At 57.6% G+C, this 20,570-nt stretch overlaps 1 protein-coding gene across 1 annotated transcript in view; it reads left to right on the top strand.

The window, feature by feature from the left end:
• The first annotated feature begins 9,159 nt into the window (after positions 1-9,159).
• The window catches only part of LOC126538362 (uncharacterized), a 28,466-nt gene continuing 17,055 nt past the window's right edge, over positions 9,160-20,570 (top strand). The window contains exon 1 of the mRNA XM_072287702.1: positions 9,160-11,083. Within this exon, the coding sequence (XP_072143803.1) occupies positions 9,160-11,083 (1,924 nt within the window). The remainder of the gene's footprint in view (positions 11,084-20,570) is intronic.

Raw genomic sequence — 20,570 nt, 5'->3', positions numbered from 1 at the left:
TTGCCGGAAAGCCTGGATCAGGTGCGATGTGGTGAGGTGAACCACATCGGTAGCGATGGCCCGCAATGTCTCGACTGGCTTCGCGGAGTTCGGGCCGCGCGCCATGTTGGCCGGCCTCCCCACGTCGCGACTTTCCGCCATGCCGCCGAGCGCCATTTTGAAGCCACCGGGTCGATGGAGAGGGGTTGCGGGAACCGCCATCTTGCGCGCCCGGGGGAGGAAGGTGATGGCTGTCGACGCCATCTTGGCGCTGCGTCGAGACGCGCTGAACAGACGAGCTGCTAAAGACTTGAAGTTCTTTGTGAACTTGTTGTACGGTTCGTCCGATTTCCTGCGTCTTGAGCGTGAGGGGCGCTCCTTCGTAGAGTAACCTTTCTCGAATTCTTGTTGATGCGACGCCTTGTAGGATTTGGTCACGAAGGGACTCGTCGTGCCAAGCGCCGAACGCACAAGCAAGTGCTAGCCTTTGTAGCACGGTGACGAAGTCCTGAACAGTTTCTCCGGGTAGTTGCTTCCTTTCCCGGAAGATAATACGGTACACCAGGGGATTGGTGCTTTCTTCGTAGTGCTGGTCGAAGATGCGAAGAATGTCTTCGAACGTAGTGGCCGTCTGGTCCGTCTGCGACGCGAGGTCATAGTAGAGACGCTGCCCCTCAAAGCCTAAATTACTCAGAAAAATGGTTTCTTCCTCTCGTCTTGTAATGCTTCGCATCCGCTCGCCTGATGAAACGTGCAAAAACAATGTTTTCATGTGAGCCACGGTACCGAAGGAGTACCGGGTAATGTAAGGAAAGGCGGCATGGGGGGTGCGAACGCCATGCTGGGCACCAAGAAGAAAGGCGGGGGAGTTGCGGGGGACGACGTCGAACTGGACGTAGCGTCTTGCATGCCGGAAGCAGGGGAGCAGCAGAAGTAGAAAAGCAAGGGGACGTAAAAAATAAAGCGAGCGGTTTACCTCGTCGCCAGTTTGTTGTAGCTTCGACGGGGCGGCCGGACGGAGGATTTACGGCATGAGACCTAAACGGCCGGGGGGCGCAGCGCTGCAAGAAAGAGCCGGACCATAGAATCCGGAGTGCTTCAGTCGGGGACCAGACAAAGAAAGAATGTTTATTTCTGCGGAGGCAACTTACAGGGCTTGGCGCTGAGGGGCGCCCTGACGTAAACGACCTAAAACCGAAACCAGAAGTTAACACAGGATACCACAACGTTCTTTTCTGCTAAACCCCGTGCTAAGCATGCACATGCAGCTCTTGACAGTGCGCGCACGTGGTCTGCTGCCAAACTACGTGCTAACAGGCGCATGCTGCTATTGGCAGTGCGCGCATGTGGCTTTCTGCCAGAGCATGTGCTAAGCACGCGCAAGCTGCTGTTGGCAGTGCACGTGCGTGGTTTTCTACCAAACCACGTGGTAAGCATCCACATGGAGCTTTTCGCAGCGCGCTTACGTTATTTTCTGCCAAACCACGTACTAAGTATGCACATGCAGCTTTTGGCAGCGCGCGCACGTTAATTTCTGCCAAACCACGTGCTAAGAATGCACATGCAGCTCTTGGCAACGCGCGCACGTGGTTTTCTGTCAAACTACGCTAAAGGTACGCACCTGCTGCTCGTTCTAGCGCACGCGCGTGGTTTTGTGCCAAACCACGTTCTAAGCATGTACATGCAGCTTTTGGCAGCGCGCGCAGCTCGATTTCACCCAAACCAGGTGCTAACATCGCGCATGCTGCTTTGGCTCCGCGCGCACGCGGTTTTTTTCCTAACCACGCCCTAAGCACGCGTATGCTGCTCTTGGAAAAACACGTGCGTGTGGTTTTCTACCAAACCACGTGGTAAGCATGCACATGCAGGTTTTGTCCGCACGCGCACGTTGTTTTTTGCGAAACCACGTACTAAGCATTTACATGCAGCTTTTGGCAGCACGCGCACGTGGTTTTCTGCCAAATCACGTGCTAAGCATGCACATGCAGCTCTTGCAGCGCGCGCGCACGTGGTTTTCTCTCGAACCACCTGTTAAGTATGTGCATGCTCCTCTTGGCTGCGTGCGCACGTGGTTTTCTGCCAAACCACGTGCTAGCCATGCACTTGCAGCTTTTGGCCGCACGCGCACCTGGCCTTCTGACAAACCACGTGCGAAGCATGCACATGCTGCTCTTGGCAACGTGTGAACGTGGTTTTCTATTAAGCTAGGTGTTAAGCACGCAAATGCCGCTCTTCGCAGAGCGTGCACGTGGTTTTCTGCCAAACCACGTGCTAAGCACGCGCATGCTACTCTTGGCAGCGGCCGCACGTGCTTTTCAGCCAAATCACGTGCGTAACACCCGAATGCTTCTCTCGGCAGTGCGCGCACGTGGTTTTCTGTCAAACCACGCTCTAAGTACGCACATGCTGCTCTTGGCAGCACGCGCGCGTGGTTTTCAGCCAAACCACGTGGTAAGCAGGTGCGTGCTGCGTTTGGCTTCGCGCGAACGTTTTCTCCCAAAGCACGCGCATGCTGCTCCTGGAAGCGCGCACACGTGGTTTTCTGCCAAACCACGTGCTAAGCATGCACATGCAGCTTTTGGCAGCGCGCGCACCTGGTTTTTTGCGCAACCACATGCCAACAACGAGCATGCTCCTTTTGCTCCACGCGCACGTGGTTTTCTGCCGAACCAGACGCTAAGCACGCGCATGCTGGTCTTGGCGGCCCACGCCCGTGGTTTTCTGCCAAAGCACGTGCTACGCATGCACATGCCGCTTATGGCAGCGCGCGTCCCTGGTTTTCTGCCAAACCAAGTACTAAGAACGCGCCTCGCTTTGGCTCCGCCCGCACATGGTTTTCTGGAAACACACGCGCTAAGCACGCGCATTCTATTTTTGGCAGCGCGCGCGTCTGGTTTTCTAGCAAACCACGTGGTAAGCCTGCACATGCAGCTTTTTGCAACACGCGCACGTTGTTTTTTGCGAAACCACGTGCTAAGCATGCACATGCAGCTTTTGGCAGCACGCGCACGTGGTTTTCTGCCAAATCACGTGCTAAGCATACACATGCAGCTTTTGGCAGCGCGCGCACGTTACTTTCTGCCAAACTACGTGCTAAGAATGTACATGCAGCTCTTGGCAATGCGCGCACGAGGTTTTATGCGAAACCACGCGCTAAGCACGCGTATGCTGCTCTTGGCTGCACGCGCACCTGGGTTTCTGCCAAACACGTGTTAAGAACGCTCATGTTAGTTTGGATATGCGCGCACGTGGTTTCCTGCCAAACCACGCGCTAAGCACGCCCATGCTGCTCTTTCTTGCACGCGCGCGTGGTTTTCTGCCAGACTACATGCTAATCACGCGCCTGCTGTGGTATTCACGCGCCTGTGGTATTCTGCCAAACCACGTGGTAAGCACGCACGTGCTGCTTTTGGCTCCGCGCGAACGTTTTCTCCCAAAGCATGCGCTAAGCACGCGCATGCAGCTTTTGCCAGCGCCTGCACGTGGTTTCCTCCCAAAACACGCGCGAAGCACGCGCCCGCTGCTCTTGGCTGCGCGCGCACGCGCTTTTCGGCCAAACCACGTGCTAAGCATGCACATGCAGCTTTTGCTTTCGCGCGCACGTGATGTTCAGTCAAACCACGTTCTAAGCAAGCACATGTCGCTAATGGCAGCGCGCGCGCCTGGTTTTTTGTGAAACCACGTGCTAAGCACGCGCGTGCTGTACTTGGCCGCGCGCCCACGTGGCCTTTCTGCCAGGACCATGTGCTAAGCACGCGCATGCTGATTTTGGCTGCGCACGGGCTTTTTTTGCAAAGCCCTATTGTTTAGCGCGCGCATGCCGCTTTCGGCAGAGTGCACACGTGGTTTTCTGCCAAACCACGTGCTAAGCATACACATGCAGCTCTTGGCAGCGCGTGCACGTGCTATTCTGACAAATCACGTGCTAATCACGCACATGCTGCTCTTGTCAGCGCGGTCACGTTGTTTTCTGCCAAACGACGCACTATAAGCATGCGCATGCTGCGCTAGGAAGCGCGCGCGCGCGGTTTTCTCCCAACGCATGCGCTAAGCAAGCGCATGCAGCTTTTGGCTGCGCAAGGGGTTTTCTGCAAAGCCTTAGTGTTAAGCACGCGCATGCTGCTTTCGGCATCGTGCCCACGTTGTTTTCTGCCAAACCTCGTGCTAAGCACGCACATGCTGCTTTTGGCAACGTGGGCACGTGGTTTTCTGCCAAACGACGCACTAAGCATGCGCATGCGGCTCTTGGCAGCGCGCGCGCGTGGTTTTCTGCCAGACTACATGCTAATCACGCGCCTGCTGTGGTATTCACGCGCCTGTGGTATTCTGCCAAACCACGTGGTAAGCACGCGTGTGCTGCTTTTGGCTCCGCGCGAACGTTTCCTCCCAAAGCATGCGCTAAGCACGCGCATGCACCTTTTGGCAGCGCGTGCACGTGGTTTCCTCCCAAAGCACGCGCGAATCACGCGCGTGCTGCTCTTAGTAGCGCGCGCACGTGGTGTTCTGCCAAACCACGCGCTAAGCATGCACATGCCGCTAATGGCCTCACGCGCGTCTGGTTTTCTGTGAAACCGCGTGCTAAGCACGCGCATGCTGTACTTGGCAGCGCGCGCACGTGGTATTCTGCCAAACCACTAGGTAAGAACGCGGATGCTCGTTTTGGCTTCGCGCGCACGTTGTTTTCTGCCAAACCACGCGCTAAGCATGCGTATGCTACTCTTGGCAGCGCGCACGCGTAGTTTTCGGTTAAACCACGTGTTAAGCATGCACATGCAGCTTCTGGCATCGCGCGCACGTGGCCTTGCTGCCAAGACCATCTGCTAAGCACGCGCATGCAGCTTTTGACTGTGCAAGTGGTTTTCTACAAAGCCCAAGTGTTAAGCGCGTGCACGCCCCTTTCGGCAGCGGGCACACGTGGTTTTCTACCAAATCACGTGCTAAGCATACACATGCAGCTCTTGGCAGCGCGTGCACGTGCTATTCTGCCAAAGCACGTGCTAAGCATGCACGTGCTGCTCTTGTCAGCGCGGGCACGTGGTTTTCTGCCAAACGACGGGTCGCTTCCAGCCGCCCAGTCGGTCTGACGCGCCCTTACTGCTACGGGATCGTCGCGGACAGTCGAAGAGAGAGGTCACGCAGCTCTTTCGTTCCGACGACCTCGCCTCGCCAGTCGCACCCGACTCCACGTGTGCGGACGTGCTTGTACATCGCTCTGGCGTGTGCTGCATGAGCCGCGTGGCCACCGCCATCGCGTGCTGCCACGCATGCCCTGCGCGACCTTCTGCGCCTACCCCGCTGCATCGTGCCTGCCGCGGGATCACTCCCCCGACCCTGCGTCCACACTTCGAGTGACGAGACACCAAGACACCTGCTCCACGCACGTGTGTTGTGTTGTGCGCGCGCTGCGCGTGTCGAGCGAGAGTGTGTTCCGCGGTGGGCACGCGTTTTTTTCGCGACGTCCTGATATCGTGCCCTGCGGATGTATTGTGTAAGCGTTCTTTTTTTCTGTTTTTTTTTTTAAAGCATGAGTTTCCGCCCGCCGGAAGGACGCCCACCGCGCGCGGTTCACCGTCGGCATGCCAGCATGTCACTCGTGACATTCGAGCCGACTACTCTTCAAGAGCTGCGTGCGAGAGAAGAGCTCCAGAACCGCGCCGCGCACATTGTCGACGAGTGGCTGCGCAAGCAAGCCACCACTACGCAACCAGCGGCTCCCGCTCTGCCTATGGCTGCACTCGACAGCACTGTGGCACAGGCAGCAGCTGTGGAGTTACCCCAGGCGAGCCCCATCTCCCTGACGCAGGACTCCACCCTTGCAGAGAGGACTGCCGCCTTTCTTCCCTCTTCAGACGACGAGGAAGACATGGACTCCTCGAGCTCGCGGAAACGCGCCCGTGAAGCTGAGAGTGAGGAGGACGACGTGGCCGGCCCTCGCAAGCAGCCATCAAGCGCCGCACCGTGCTCCGAGGCTCACGTATCACCCGACGTACGCTCGGAGCGGGCGGATGTCGACAGCGCGATCCCCCGACAACCAGGAGTGACGGCCATGAAATCGTCCCTGACCCACGCACAAGATGGCGCTGGTCTCGAAACGTCGGCGCCGGCTGCTGCGACTTGCCTGTCCCCGCTCCTAGACAACGCGAGCGCCGTCTCTCGGACGCCTGATGAGTCATCGACTGCCTCCTTGGCACTTTCTCCAAGAGAGGGCGCGACTACTCATGACCACGCTCCACCAGCTACTGGACAGAGCGCAGCTGCCTTCCTGAAGGATCCGCCAGCTCCCCCTGCAAAGCGCCTTGCCTCCAAAAAGAAGGGCAAGGGGAAGCGACGGAACACTCCAGGCAGCCTCCAGCGACTGCTACCACCTCGGGCCCAGCGGCTTCTCCACAGCAACAGGCGCCACTGAAGAACACCCCCACCAGTTCTCAAACCGCACTCTCCCTGGCACCCGAGAGCGGCGAACCAGCAGAGGACGCGTTCACCACCGTCCTCTCCAGGAACGCCCAGCGTCGCGCCAGGGCTCTACAAGCCGCCACCATACCGGTTGACCCAGCGGTGGTCGGGACGGCCCTGTTCCGACCTTCTGGCCCGGGAGGGGCCTTCGAGCGAGGATCCCGCCTTGCTATTGCAGCCGTGCTCTCTGCGCTACCAGGGGTGTCCGCCGTCCGGGTTAACACTAAAAGAAACATCGTGGCCGCGGACGCGACCTCGCAGGCCTGCTTGGAGGAACTGCTCGCCACCACCGAGCTCCGAGGCATTCCCGTTGCTGCTCGTCCACCAGCTGTCCGTGGAAACAGCACGGGCTTTATACACGGCATTGACGGAGAGACTACCGACGCAGAGCTGGCTGGTGCGATCGAGTCCAGTGTCCCTATCCTGTCTGCGACCCGCTCCGGCAACAAGGCGATGCTTCGCTTTAGCAGCCAGGTCCCTCCCGAGCATGTGTCCATATACAAGCTCCAGTTCCGGGTGAGGCCTGGAAGACCGCGCCCCCTGCAGTGCCAGCAATGTGGCCGCTATGGGCACGTGGCTGCAACCTGCGACAGACCTACCAGCTGCCTGCACTGTGGGAGGTCGCACGAGCGAGGAGAAAGCTGCCCAAATGCCGCCCACTGCAATAATTGTGGTGGCAATCACCCTGCTAATACTCCTGCCTGCCCCAGGTGGCAGGAAGAACGTAGGGTGGCAACCATCATGGCGACCGCCCCTACTCCCCTCTCTCGTCGTGCCGTCCGGGCCTCTGTGCGGGAAGAGACACAGCAGGCGAAGACCTCCACGCAAGTCTCGTATGCACAGGCCCTAACCGGCCGCTCACGAATGCACCAGCCGGCCACGCTCCCTCCTGGCCAGCCACCCAAAGCAGCCCCACGGACCCTCCGAGCCGGACCATCTGTAGCCACCACCACAACCACGGAGGCACCAGCCACACCACCACCGCAGGCCTGTCCAGACCCCCGCGACCAGCTGATCGCGAGCCTGCAGCTGACGCTGAAGGCCATCGGAGAGATGCTGCCTGCTGATAGCCCACTCCGAGCCCTCTGCCTCCAGGCGGGAGGCGTGCCATCCACCCAACACCAGCATGGCTAGCATCCCACGAGGTCCCGCCGCAGCCGCCCGAGGGTGCTCCAGTGGAATGTAAACTCGCTGCGGCGACGGCACGGCGAGCTGTGTGAGTACCTCTTGCAGTGCGACTTCGACGTTCTCGCACTGCAGGAGGTATACGCCGTGGCCGAGAACCTACGGCTCTCCGGCTACACGGGCTACTCGGGCGCCACCACCTGTGCCACACGCAGTTGCACTGCGGCACCCTGCCTAGATGGAGCCCACAAGACAGGGAAGCCACGCACCGCAATCTACGTCCGCAGCACTCTGGCGCATGCTGTTCTACCCGTTACTGACATCGCGGGTGGCCCCCTGGAGTCATGTGCCGTCACCGTACGCCTTGGCAGTCAGGACACGGCTGTGGCGAGCATCTACATTCGTCCCGGAAAGCCGTGGGATCCCTCCAGCGTCGTCCAGCTGGCTGTTCGCCTCGGTGGGCATGCAGTCCTGTGCGGTGACTTCAACGCACACCACACGGATTGGGGTAGCCGCAGCTGCACCCGCCGAGGCAAGGACCTCACAGACGCCATCAGCCGAGCTGGCCTGCTGATCATGAACACCGGGGAGCCTACCTACGTCCGTCGCGGAGCTCGCACGGCCATCGACCTCTCCATCACCACCGAGCAGTGCTCCTACTCCTGGGCCACAACTCCGGACACATGGGGGTCTGACCACTTCCCTATCGTGATCAGCCCCGGGTCCGGGAGAAGGCCTAGATCAAGAACATACCACGTCACAGACTGGTCCCTGTTCCGGAAGCACTGCAGCGATTTGGACGATGGCCGTGACTTCCTCAACGCCATCGCGGACTGTGCTCAGGCTGCCACCGTTCAGTGCTCTGCCCAACCAGATACCCCCGCTCCGGACCTCCACCTGCTCAACCTCCGCGCCCCCAGGCGCCGTATGGAGCGTAGAGCAATCCGGACGGGCAAGGCAGAGCATTGGACCGAGTACAGACGCGCGGATGCCCGCTGCAGACGCCAGGCCCGGCGCAGGAGGAGCCAGAGCTGGAGGAGCCTCTGCTCTGCCATCGAGGACAGGTCCAGGGGACCCCTGGCTTGGAGACTGCTCAAATCTCTCACCGGCAGGAGAACAATTCTACAACCTGTCCTCGCCGCTGCCATCACGCTGGGCGTCAGCGAAGAGGCCCTTGCGGAACTCCTCGCCGACCAGTTTGCGCCGGCTGTACCACGCACTGCAGCCATCCTGCCGGTAGGACAGCCTTCCTTCAGCCTGCCTAGCTGCCTGCACAACCATCACCCGGGGTGGACATCGAGCCAGGTTACTGCTATCTGCCAGGACCCACTGACGCTGCACGAACTCCAAGTGGCCCTGAAGAGGGGGAAGCGCCGCAGGGCGCCAGGAGCCGACGGAGTGACGACCCAAATGCTCCGCAACCTGGCCGCCAGCGAGCAGCAGCGCTAGCTGCTCGACTGCTACAATGACATCTGGCGGTCAGGGCAGGTGCCGGAGTCATGGCGCACAGCCATCGTGGCCCCCATCCTGAAGGCCGGAAAGCCGGCTGGAAACGTGAGCTCCTACCGGCCGGTCTCCCTCACTTCCGCCTCCTGCAAGGTGATGGAGGCCATTGCTTTGGTCCGACTGGACTGGGTGGCCCGTGGCTTCCTGGCCGACGAGCAGACGGGGTTCCGGCGGCGCCGGTGCACCGCGGACTCCATCGCGGATGTGGTCTCCACGCTGGAAGAGGCCAAGGCCTGCGGTGACGCCGTGCTCCTGGTGCTTATCGATATCAAGGGGGCCTTCGATGGCCTGCCCCACCCAGTCGTTCAGCAGGCCCTGGACCTACTTGGCATCAACGGGAATCTGCGGCGGTTCATCTCGTCGTTCCTGGAGGAACGCACCCTCAGGGTACGAGTGGGCCAATCGAGGAGCTCCCCTCGGCCGGTGGCAGCGGGCGTCCCACAAGGGTCAGTGGTGAGCCCCTTCCTGTTCAACCTGGCCCTGGCCCGGCTTCCTGCTGCCCTGCCGATCGACCCCGACTATCCGGTGAGCGCCTCCATCTACGCGGACGACATCGCCCTGTGGGTGCGAAGCCCACCACACAACCACCGCAGCGCACGCTCGGCCCTGCAAAGAGCTCTCGACACCGCCGCTGCTTACCTGAGCAGCATTGGCCTTGCCATCTCGGCAAGGAAGACGGAGGCCATGCTGCTCCACCCAAGAGCAGCCGCCCGCCGCACAGCACCCCGGCTGCACCTGGAAGGCGTCCAGCTACCCTGGAGCACTGCAGTGACGTGCCTGGGGCTGCGCATTGATCACCGACTGTCCTGGCTGCCTGCTGTCAAGATCCTGCATGTGCAGGTCCTCCGGGTCCACAAGGCAGTCTCCCAGCTTCTTGCCCGAGGACAGGGCTGTACCACTGGGTGGGCACTGCGGCTGTACGATGCAGCAGCTACCTCACGCCTGCGGTACGCCCTCCCACTCGTGGCACTACCACCTGCCCGTCTCAAGAAGCTGGAGCTGCAGCATCGGGCCGCGATTAGGCTCTGCCTGGGCGCTCCCCGCAGCTCCCAAGTCGCTGCAACCTTGGCCGAGGCGGGAGCATGGCCCCTGTCACTCCTCCTCCTGCAGCAGGGGCTACGCCATGTTGACCGCCTCCACCATGGACCAGACGGCAGTGCCCTGCTCTCCCGACTGCGCTCGCGGCCCCATTCACAGATGGGCAGACTCTGTGGGCTGTACGAGGAGGTGATCGGGAGGCCTCCAGCGAACAACGCACAGCTGCCTCCTCCCCAGAGACCACCCATACACATCACCACAGAGCTGCCCAGCGTTTCCAAACGGCGCTCCCCGACTTGTGCCCTTCAACAGACGGCTGCCTCCCTCCTGCATGAGGACCACGGAGGAAACCTGCAGATCTACGTTGACGGCTCGGTGATGCCAGACACATGCTCGTCGATTGCGGCCTGCGTGGTGCCCGCTTTGCGGAAGAGCAAGCAGTGTCGCCTCCCCGACCATGCGACGTCAACAGCGGCAGAGGTAGCAGGCCTTCACCTGGCTGTGGACTTACTCGCAGAGGAGCTGCCGGTGACCCCAGTGACCATCTACTGCGATTCCAAGGCGGCACTTCTCAGCCTGCAGAGGCCAGAAAGGGCCAGCCTCGGGGTTGCCCTGCTCTCGACAAGGCTGATGGCGCTCCAGGAGGCGGGCTGCTCAGTGTCCCTGCACTGGCTTCCAGCCCACGTAGGGATACCGGGCAACGAGGAAGCAGATGCACTGGCAAAGCGTGCCCACCACTGCGTGGTCCCGCCCAGCCTGGCTGTGACAGCCAATGATTTCACAAGCCACAGGCTTCGGCGCCATCTGCTGGCCTGCCATCCGGACAAGCGGACGTCCTTGGGCCGCCCTCCGCGACCACTTCCACAGCGCGGCCTCGCACGCAGGGAGACCTCCCTCCTTCTGCGACTGAGGATTGGCTGCTGTTGGACGGGTGCTCGCCGCCACCGCCATGGCCTCATCGCCTCTCCAGCCTGTGCCTCCTGTGGGGAGCCCGAGACCCTGGAGCACCTCCTGCTGGCCTGCCCTGCTTACCTACAGCAGCGTGACCGTCTCCTGCAGTAGTTCCGACGCCTGGGGCTTCCTTCTGCACGGCAGGAAGACATCCTCTTCCCTGGTCGTAGCGAGCTACCAGCCCTCCTAAGTGTCGTCGAGTACCTCGACTCGTCGGGGCTCTCGGCGAGACTCTAGGATTTTCTGCAAAGACGGATAGCCTCACGGCTATCCAAACCACTACAGGCTACTCAACCTGCCCCAATCATCTGGCTCCTGCTGGATCACCGCCCCCTGGCCTTTCAACCGATCACCACTCCTACCGGACCCAATGGGCCCTTCCTGCCGGACTGCTCAGCCGCTGCCCATGGCGTCACTTTAACCCTCTACTCTCCTATATCCTTTGCTCCCACTCTCCCCCCCCCCTATTGACGCTGAGCCGTGCTCCCGCAAGTGCTGCAGAAAACAGCGTCAACCTTTCCTTCTCCCTTCAAGAACCACTTCTCTGCCAAACGACGCACTAAGCATGCGCATGCTGCTCTTGGCAGCGCGCGCGCGTGGTTTTCTGCCAAACCACGTGGTAAGCACGCGCGTGCTGCTTTTGGCTCCGCGCGAACGTTATCTCCCTAAGCATGCGCTAAGCACCTGCATGTTGCTCTTGGCTGCGCGCCCACGCGGTTTTCTGCCAAACCTCGTGGTAAGCTACACATGCAGGTCTCGTCAGCGCGCGCACGTGGTTTTCTGCCAAACCAAGTGCTAAGCATGCACATGCAGCTTTTGGCAACGCGCGTACCTGGTTTTCTGCCAAACCACGGGCTATGAACGCGGATGCTGCTTTGGCTCCGCTCGCACGTGGTTTTCTGCCAAAGTACGCGCTAAGCACGCGCATTCTGCTCTTGCCAGCGCGGGCGTGTCGTTTTTTACCAAACCACGCGGAAGCATCCATATGGATCTTTTTGCATTGCGCGCACGTTGTTTTCTGCCAAACCACGTGCTAAGTGTGCACATGTAGCTTTTCGCAGCGGGCGCCGATTGTTTTCTGCCAAACCAACGCTAAGCATGCACATGCACCTCTTGGCAGTGCGCGCACGTGGTCTTCTGCCGAACCACGTGCTGAACACGCGCATGCTTCTCTTGGCAGCGCGCGCACGTGGTTTTCTGGCAAACACCGTGCTAAGCATGCACATGCAGCTTCTGGCAGCGCGTGCACCTGGTTTTCTGCCGAACCACGTGCTGAACACGCGCATGCTTCTCTTGGCAGCGCGCGCACGTGGTTTTCTGGCAAACACCGTGCTAAGCATGCACATGCAGCTTCTGGCAGCGCGTGCACCTGGTTTTCTGCCAAACCACGTGCTAAGAACGCGCATACTTCTCGACTGGATCAAGCTATATGAACAGGCCAGCACTAATAACAGGTGGGACCCAACCATTATGCTCGCCAATGTCATCTTTTATCTTGGCGGCACCCCACGCGTGTGGTACCAAAAACGTGACGACGATAAGCAGTTGGGACACTTTTAAAGAAAAGCTACGGGAACTGTTCGGCGACACCATTTGCCGCAAGGTTACCGCGAGCGAAAAAGGCTCTTGCGTCTCGTGTTCAGACATCTACAGAGCCGTACGTTTCATACATCTTCGACGTCTTGGCTCTATGCCGCAAAGCTGATGATGCTATGTCTGAATAAGATAAGTGTCACATGTTCTAAAAGGCATCGCCGACGACGCTTTCAATTTGATTGTTTTCGGCAACGTCTCAACAATCGACGCCATTATTAAATATGCCGTCGCCTTGAACAAGCCAAGAGCCGCAGTATCACAAACCACATCACGCGGCTACCCAACACCGCTGCTACGTCGAAATGTGAGGGTCGACCGCGTCAGGCCACCACCTGTGACGACGTCACTCGTATTGTTCGCCGCGAGCTCGAAGCTGTCTGTTCGCGAGCTTTCTCCGCGACGCCTCCCGATCCGCCAGCAACCACGATTGCCATGATTCAGGCCGTAGTCAGACAGGAATTTGAGAACATGGGTCTGAACTCCGTGTGTTCAAGATCTCAACCCAGCGTTCCCCAGTTCTCCACCGGCCCTCCTCGTCCCCGACAGTCCTTTTCTACCACATCTCGCCGCAACCCGTCCGAATGGCGTACCCCTGATGACAGACCAATCTGCTTCCACTGCTGTCGCATCGGCAACGTCGCTCATCACTGCCGCAACCGATGGTCACCGCCTCCTCGGACATACGGCGCCGCTTATTCCCGCACCTTTGAACCTTCTGTTCCCTATGCTGCCACCCGCCATGAACCCACTGCCGCTGATGCCCCTGCTCCGAACCTGCGCTACAGCCGCTGGCCCTCACCTCGACGCCATCAGTCTCGTTCGCCCCAACCCCGCCGCTTCTCTTCGTAGCCTATCGCCTCCCGGGCCCAGCCGGAAAACTAGGCACTGCAGCTTCTGGAGGTGAAGCTGCGTTGTCGACCCTGCCCTCAAATCCTCTGCTCACGTTACCCACGAACCGAAACCTTCTTGACGTTGACGGCTATCCTGTCACGGCACTCATCGATACAGGAGCACATCTTTCAATTATGAGGGCTGCCTTCCGACGACGACTGAACAAGCTCCTCACCCCAGCGTCGGCACGCGTCGTCCCGTTGCGGATGGCGGTGCTGTGCCTATCATCGGCATGTGTACGACACGCGTCAGCATCGCCGGCCGCCACACTCCTGTCCTCTTCACTGTAATTGCTCAGTGCCCCCCCGACCTCATTCTCGGCCTCGATTTTCTCTCCGCACATTCTGCTCTTATTGACTGCTCTTCCAGTACCCTTCGCCTTGAGTTACCAATGCTCGCAGAACCTTCTGACGCACCCCACTGCCGCTTACGTCCCACCGGATTCCCACCAGTTCCTGATGGCGAGTACCTCGTCACTCCTCTGCCCGACATTCCACTACAGTATGACGTTACCGTGCCTCACAGTATACAGTAAACTCTCAGTTGTACGAACGTCGGTTTATCGAATATTTCAGAATAACGAACTTTTTAAAAATCCCCGGCAGTTTTCTTATATATTCTATGCAAAAATGTTTCACTTAAACGAATTTCGGAACACTCAATATTTCAGTTTAACGAACTCGCTCAGAGGACCAAGGCTCATTTTTAACGAAGTTTTGCGCCCTGCAGTGCAGGCGCATCCGATGCCCACCCTCATCAAACCGCCGCTCCAGCGGCAATGTAACGTCGCTGGCGCTACAGCGCCCCTGGGGCAAGGCCGCGGCACGGAAAACGGACGGCAACGAGGCATGGCCTCCGAGATCACCCGCGCAAAATGAGCAAGCGTGTAATCTCGGAGGCCATAAACAAAGTAACATCGCTGACGCTTACAACGCCGCCAGAGCAAAGCTGCGATCTGTCGCACCACAAACCATGTGGTGTGTTTTTTTCCGACCGGCTAGCCGTGGCATTGTCGACCGTCTCTTTCTTTCCAGTCTCGTCGGTTCCGTGTGTGCACACAAAGGCAGCATTATAACTGTTATGCACCTTGCACTTGATATGTACAAATTCCATTTCACACATTTCCAACACTATGGATGCCATGTCTATTGCTCCATGAATTGCACTTTAAACTTTTGACTCTGTATGCCATGTCTTATGTAGGTCTAGTGAATATTCAGTTTAGTGAACTTTCAGTTAAGTGAACTGTTTCCTTCCGTCCCTTGAAGTTCACTCAACTGAGAGTTCACTGTACTTACTATTACTGCGAACCGCACTTTCATGCCTATCTTTAACTTTGGATTGGCAAAGCAAATTGTACCGCAAAATATTTGCCTTGCCAACGTTGACTGTCTCGGCGACCATCACGTGCCAACTTTATCGACCGATGCTTCTTGCGAGCATAGCAGGCCCATCGTGCCAGCCTCGGCCGCCGATGCCAAGATACAGAAAATGGTTGCGACGGACCTGTCTTCTGCGCAGGCTGAAGACCTTTACCAAGTATTAGCGTCCTACAGAGATATTTTCGACTTCGACGATCGCCCTTTAGGCCATACGTTCGCGGTCAAGCATCGGATTCTTACTGGCGATTCTACTCCTATTCACCGACGACCATATCGAGTTTCTGCGTCGGAACGTCAAATAATTCAAAGTGAAGTGAACAAAATGCTAGACAAAAACATCATTGAGCCTTCTTCGAGTCCCTGCGCGTCACCTGTAGTGTTGGTTAAGAAGGATGGCACGTGGCGCTTCTTGTAGACTACCGTCATCTGAACAACATTACTAAGAAGGACGTCTACCCGCTCCCACGTGTAGACGACGCCCTTGACTGCATCCATGGTTCCAGCTATTTCTCTTCTATTGAACTTCGTTCTGGATACTGGCAGATTGCTGTTGACGATATGGACAGAGAAAAAACCGCGTTCATCACACCTGATGGCCTATACGAATTTAAAGTAATGCCGCTTGGATTATGCAACGCCCCTGCCACCTTTGAGCGTATGATGGACTCCTTGCTCCGAGGTTTCAAATGGTCCACATGTCTCTGCTACCTCGACGACGTCATCGTCTTCTCGCCCACGTTCGACACTCACTTTGAGCGTCTAACAGCTATACTTGATACTATACTATACAGCTATACTATACTATACTAGAGCTATACTTGATGTATTTCGAAAGGCGAAGCTGCAACTTAACTCGTCCAAATGTCGTTTCGGCCGCCGCCAAAACGACATTTGGACCACCTCGTTGACGCTTCCGGAGTACAGCCTGATCCCGAAAAAACTCGCGCTGTCCGAGAGTTTCCGGTTCCGAAGACAGCCGCAGACGTTCGAAGTTTTGTAGGCTATGCTCGTACTTTCGTCGTTTTATTCAAGATTTTGCGGCCATTGCTAGGCCCCTCACTAATCTTTTGAAGAAAGGCGTACAATTGTCGTGCAGAAGCCGCCGCCTTCTCTCGTATCGTTACTCTTCTCTCCTCACCACCCATTCTCGCCCACTTCGACCCTGATGCCCCAGCAGAATTGCGTACAGATGCCAGCGGTCATGGCGTAGGTGCCGTCTTAGACCAGCGTCAGCGTGGCCAGGATCGCGTTATTGCTTATGCGAGCCGCCTCCCCACACCATCGGAGCGCAACTATTCCATTACGGAACGAAAATGCCTTGCTGTAGTCTGGGTGGTTGCGAAGTTCCGTCCTTACCTTTACGGTCGCCCTTTTTCCGCAGTCACTGACCATCATGCTCTCTGCTGGCTCTCATCGCTAAGAGATCCTACAGGCCGGTTTGGTCGATGGGCTTTGAGGCTACAAGAATTTTCATATTCCGTGGTCAATAAGTCTGGCCGCCTGCACCAAGACGCTGACAGCTTGTCGCGTTACCCTGTTGACGACCCTGGCTCCTCCAATATTACCAGTGCTGCTTGCGTATTCTGTGTTGCAGCTGCTTCATTTCGCCGACGAGCAACGTCGTGACACCTATATCAGAGCACTCATCCACCGTTTTAAACACTCTCCGGCCGACGCCACACTACGCCTCTTCGTCCTTCGCGACGGTACTCTGTACCGTAGTAACCTTCATCTGGACGGCTCTGAGTTCCTACTTGTCATACCTAAACACCTCCGCTCAACCGTTCTAGAAGAGCTTCACGACGCATCAACGGCAGGACACGTCGCCGTTTTTTCTGGCCGGGCCTTGCCCGTTCCGTACGACGTTACGTCGCAGCTTGTGAACTTTGCCAACGACGCAAGAAGCCTTCCCAGCTCCCCGCTGGTTACCTGCAGCCACTCGATATCCCTGCCGAGCCCTTCCATCGTGTCGGCTTAGACCTTCTCGGCCCATTTCCGGAATCTACATCAGGAAACAAGTGGGTTGCAGTCGCGGCTGACTACGGGACCCGCTACGCCGTAACCCGCGCTCTTCCGACCAGTTGCGCATCTGATGTTGCGGACTTCCTCCTACATAATATCATTTTGATTCATGGTGCTCCGCGTCAATTACTAACAGACCGTGGCCGTACGTTCTTAGCCAAAGTCATTGGCGACATCATTCGTGCCTGGTCAACACAGCATAAATTTACCACTCATACCACCCTCACACGAACGGCCTCACTGAGCGTTTGAACCGCACCCTTACAGACATGCTATCCAAATACGTTTCAGACGACCACCGTGACTGCGACCAGGCTCTACCGTACATCACCTTTGCGTACAACTTTTCCCGTCTCGACACTGCTGCCTTTTCTCCTTTTTACCTCTTGTATGGCCGTGATCCGACGCTACCACTGGACACTGTGTTTCCGTCCACCACAGCATCAACTAGCGCTTATGTCCGTGATGCTATCGCCCATGCTGACTATGCTCGCCAACTTGCGCGCGCTCGTCTACAAGTCTCTCAAGGCAAACAAAAGCAACGCTACGACCTCCGTCACCGTGATGTCAATTTTGTGCCCGGCACCCTCGTGTTGCTATGGTAACCATCGCGTAAAGTTGGCCTTTGTGAAAAACTGCTTTCCTGCTACAGGGGCCCATATCGCGTGCTTCGCCAAGTGACCGATGTCACCTACGAAATCGTTCTAGCCACGCCCACTACGTCCTCTGCTGTGACAAACCGTGACATTGCCCACGCCGCCCGACTCAAACTCTATACTCAACACGCGCCTTGGATATTTAACAGCACCGTGACGGCGCTTTTGCCGCCGGGGGACAATTACGATATCAAGCGATGCTCAATGGGCGAGCCGCCGCGAGAACTGGGTCTCTGCCCTTGGCGAGAGTGAATGTCGACTTGGTGCTCTGGCTCCAGTCCAGTGTAAATATCCTGTAAGTAGTCTCTGTCGTCTGTGAGTTTCTACACGTAACAATATGAACCTAATAGATGGCAGCGCGTGCACCTGGTTTTCTGCCAAACCACGTGCTAAGAACGCGCATGCCGCTTTGGCTCCGCGCACACGTGGTTTTCTGCCAAAGCACGCGCTAAGCACGCGCCTTCTGGTCTTGGCAGTGCCCGTGTGTTTTTATACCAAACCACGTGGTATGCATGCACACGCAGCTTTTTGCAGCGCACGCACGTTGTTTTCTGCCAAACCACGTGCTAACCACGCGCATGCTGCTCTTGGTTGCGCGCGCACGTGGTGTTCTGCCAAACCACGTGCTAAGCATGCACGTGCAGCTTTTGGCAGCGCGCGCACATAGTTTTCTGCAAAACCACGTGCTAAGAACGCCGATGCTAATTTGGTTCCGCGCGCACGTGGTTTTCTGCCAAACCACAGGCTAAGCACGCGCATGCTGGTCTTGCCTGCGCGCACGTGGTTTTCTGCCAAACAATGTGCTAACATGCACATGAAGCTTATGCCACCGCGCGGACCTGGTTTTCAGCCAAACCACGTGCTATGAACGCGTACGCTTCTCTGGCTCTGCGCGCACGTGGTTTTCTGCCAAAGCACGCGCTGAGCACGCGCATTCTGCTCGTGGCAGCGCGCGCTTGTGGTTTTCTACCAAACCACGTGGTAAGCATGCACATGCAGCTTTTTGCAGCGCTCGTAGGTTGTTTTCTGCCAAACCACACGTTAAGCAAGCGCGTGCTGCTCTTGGTAGCGCGCGCACGTGGTTTTCTGCCAAACCACGCTATAAGCACGCACATGCTGCTCTTGGCAGTGCGCTCGTGTGGTTTTCTCCCAAACCACTAGGTAAGCACGGGCTTGCCCTTTTTGGCTCCACACGCACGTGGTTTTCTGCAAAACTACGCGCTAAGCACGCGTATGCTGCTCTTGACAACGCGCACACCTGGTTTTCTGTTAAACCACGTGGTAAGCATGCACATACAGCTTCAGTCAGCGCGCGCAAATGGCCTTGCTGCCAAGACCATGTGCTAAGCACGCGCAAGCAGTTTTTGCCTGTGCAAGTGGTTCTCTACCAAGCGCAAGTGCTAAGCACGCGCATGCTGCTGTTGGCTGCGCGCGCTCCTGGTTTTCTGCGAAACCTCGTGCTAAGAACGCCCATGCTGCTTTGGCTCCGCGCGCACGTGGTTTTCTGCCAAATTACGTTCTAACCACGCGCATGCTGCTTTTGGCAGCGCGCGCGTGGTTTTCTACAAAACCACGGTGTAAGCATGCACATGGTGCTCTTGGCAGCGCGCGCGCGTGGTTTTCTGCCAGACCACGCGCTAAGCACGCGTATGCTGCTCTTGGCAGCGCGCGGACGTTGTTTTGCTTGAAACTGCGTGCTAAGCATGCACATGCAGCTTTTGGCACCACGCGCACGTAGTTTTCTGCCAAAGCACGTGCTAGGCACGCGAATGCTGCTCTTGGCAGCGCGCGCGCATGATTTTCTGCCAAACCACATGCTAAGCATCTGCATTCTCCTCTTGGAAGCGCGCGCGTGCGGTTTTCTACCCAACCACGTGGTAAGCATGCACATGCAGCTTTTTGCAGCGCGCGTACGTTGTTTTCGGCGAAACCACCTGCTAAGTATGCACATGCAGCTTTTGGCAGCGCGCGCACGATAATTTCTGCCAATATACGTGCTAGGCATGCACACACAGTTCTTGGCAGCGCACGCACGTGGTTTTCTGTCAAACCACGCTCTAAGCACGCCCATGCTGCTCTTGGCAGCGCGCGCGCGTGGTTTTCTGCCAAACCACGTGGTAAGAACGCGCCTGGAGCTTCTGGCACCGCGCACACGTGGGTTTCTGTCAAACTACGCGCTAAGCACGCGCATGCTGATCTTGGCAGCGCGCAGGCGTGGTTTTCTGCCAAGCCACGTGGCATGCATGCACATTCAGCTTTCGGCAGTGCGCGCATGTGGTCTTCTGTCAAACCGCGTGCTAAGCACGCATGTGTTGCTCTTGGCAGTGCGTGAACGTGGTTTTCTGCCAAACCACGTGCTAAGCACTCATGTGCTCTTCTTGGCAGTGCGTGAACGTGGTTTTCTGCGAAACGACGTGCTAAGCACTCGCATGCTGTTATTGGCAGCCCGCGCATGTGGTTTTCTGCCAAACTACGTTCTAAGCATGCGCATGCTGCTCTTGGCTGCGCGCTCACCTGGTTTTCTACCAAACCACGTGCTAAAAACGTGCAAGCTGCTTCGCCTCCGCGCGCACGTGATTTTCTGCCAAACTTCGTGCTAAGCATGCGCATGTTGCTCTTGGAAGGGCGCGTGTGGTTGTCTGCCAAGCCACGTGGCAAGCATCCACATGCACCTTTCGGCAGTGCACGCACGTGGTCTTCTGCCAAACCGCGTGCTAATCACGCATGTGCTACTATTGGCAGCACGCGCACGTTGTTTTCTGCCAAATCAAGTGCTAATTATGCATATGCCGCTCTCGGCAGCGCGCGCTCATCGTTTTGCTCCAAACCAGGTGCTAAGAACGCGCATGCTGCTTTGGCTCCGCGCGCGTGGTTTTCTGCCAAACCACACGCTAAGCACACGCATTTATTTATTTTATTTCATAATACCCCTAAAGGCCCCCGAAGGGGTACTACATAGCGGAAACGGATA

This window comes from Dermacentor andersoni, chromosome 4 (assembly GCF_023375885.2).
Source record: "Dermacentor andersoni chromosome 4, qqDerAnde1_hic_scaffold, whole genome shotgun sequence".
In the NCBI taxonomy this organism is placed as follows: Eukaryota; Metazoa; Arthropoda; class Arachnida; order Ixodida; family Ixodidae; genus Dermacentor; species Dermacentor andersoni.
This window is presented reverse-complemented; position numbering and strand designations above follow the sequence as displayed.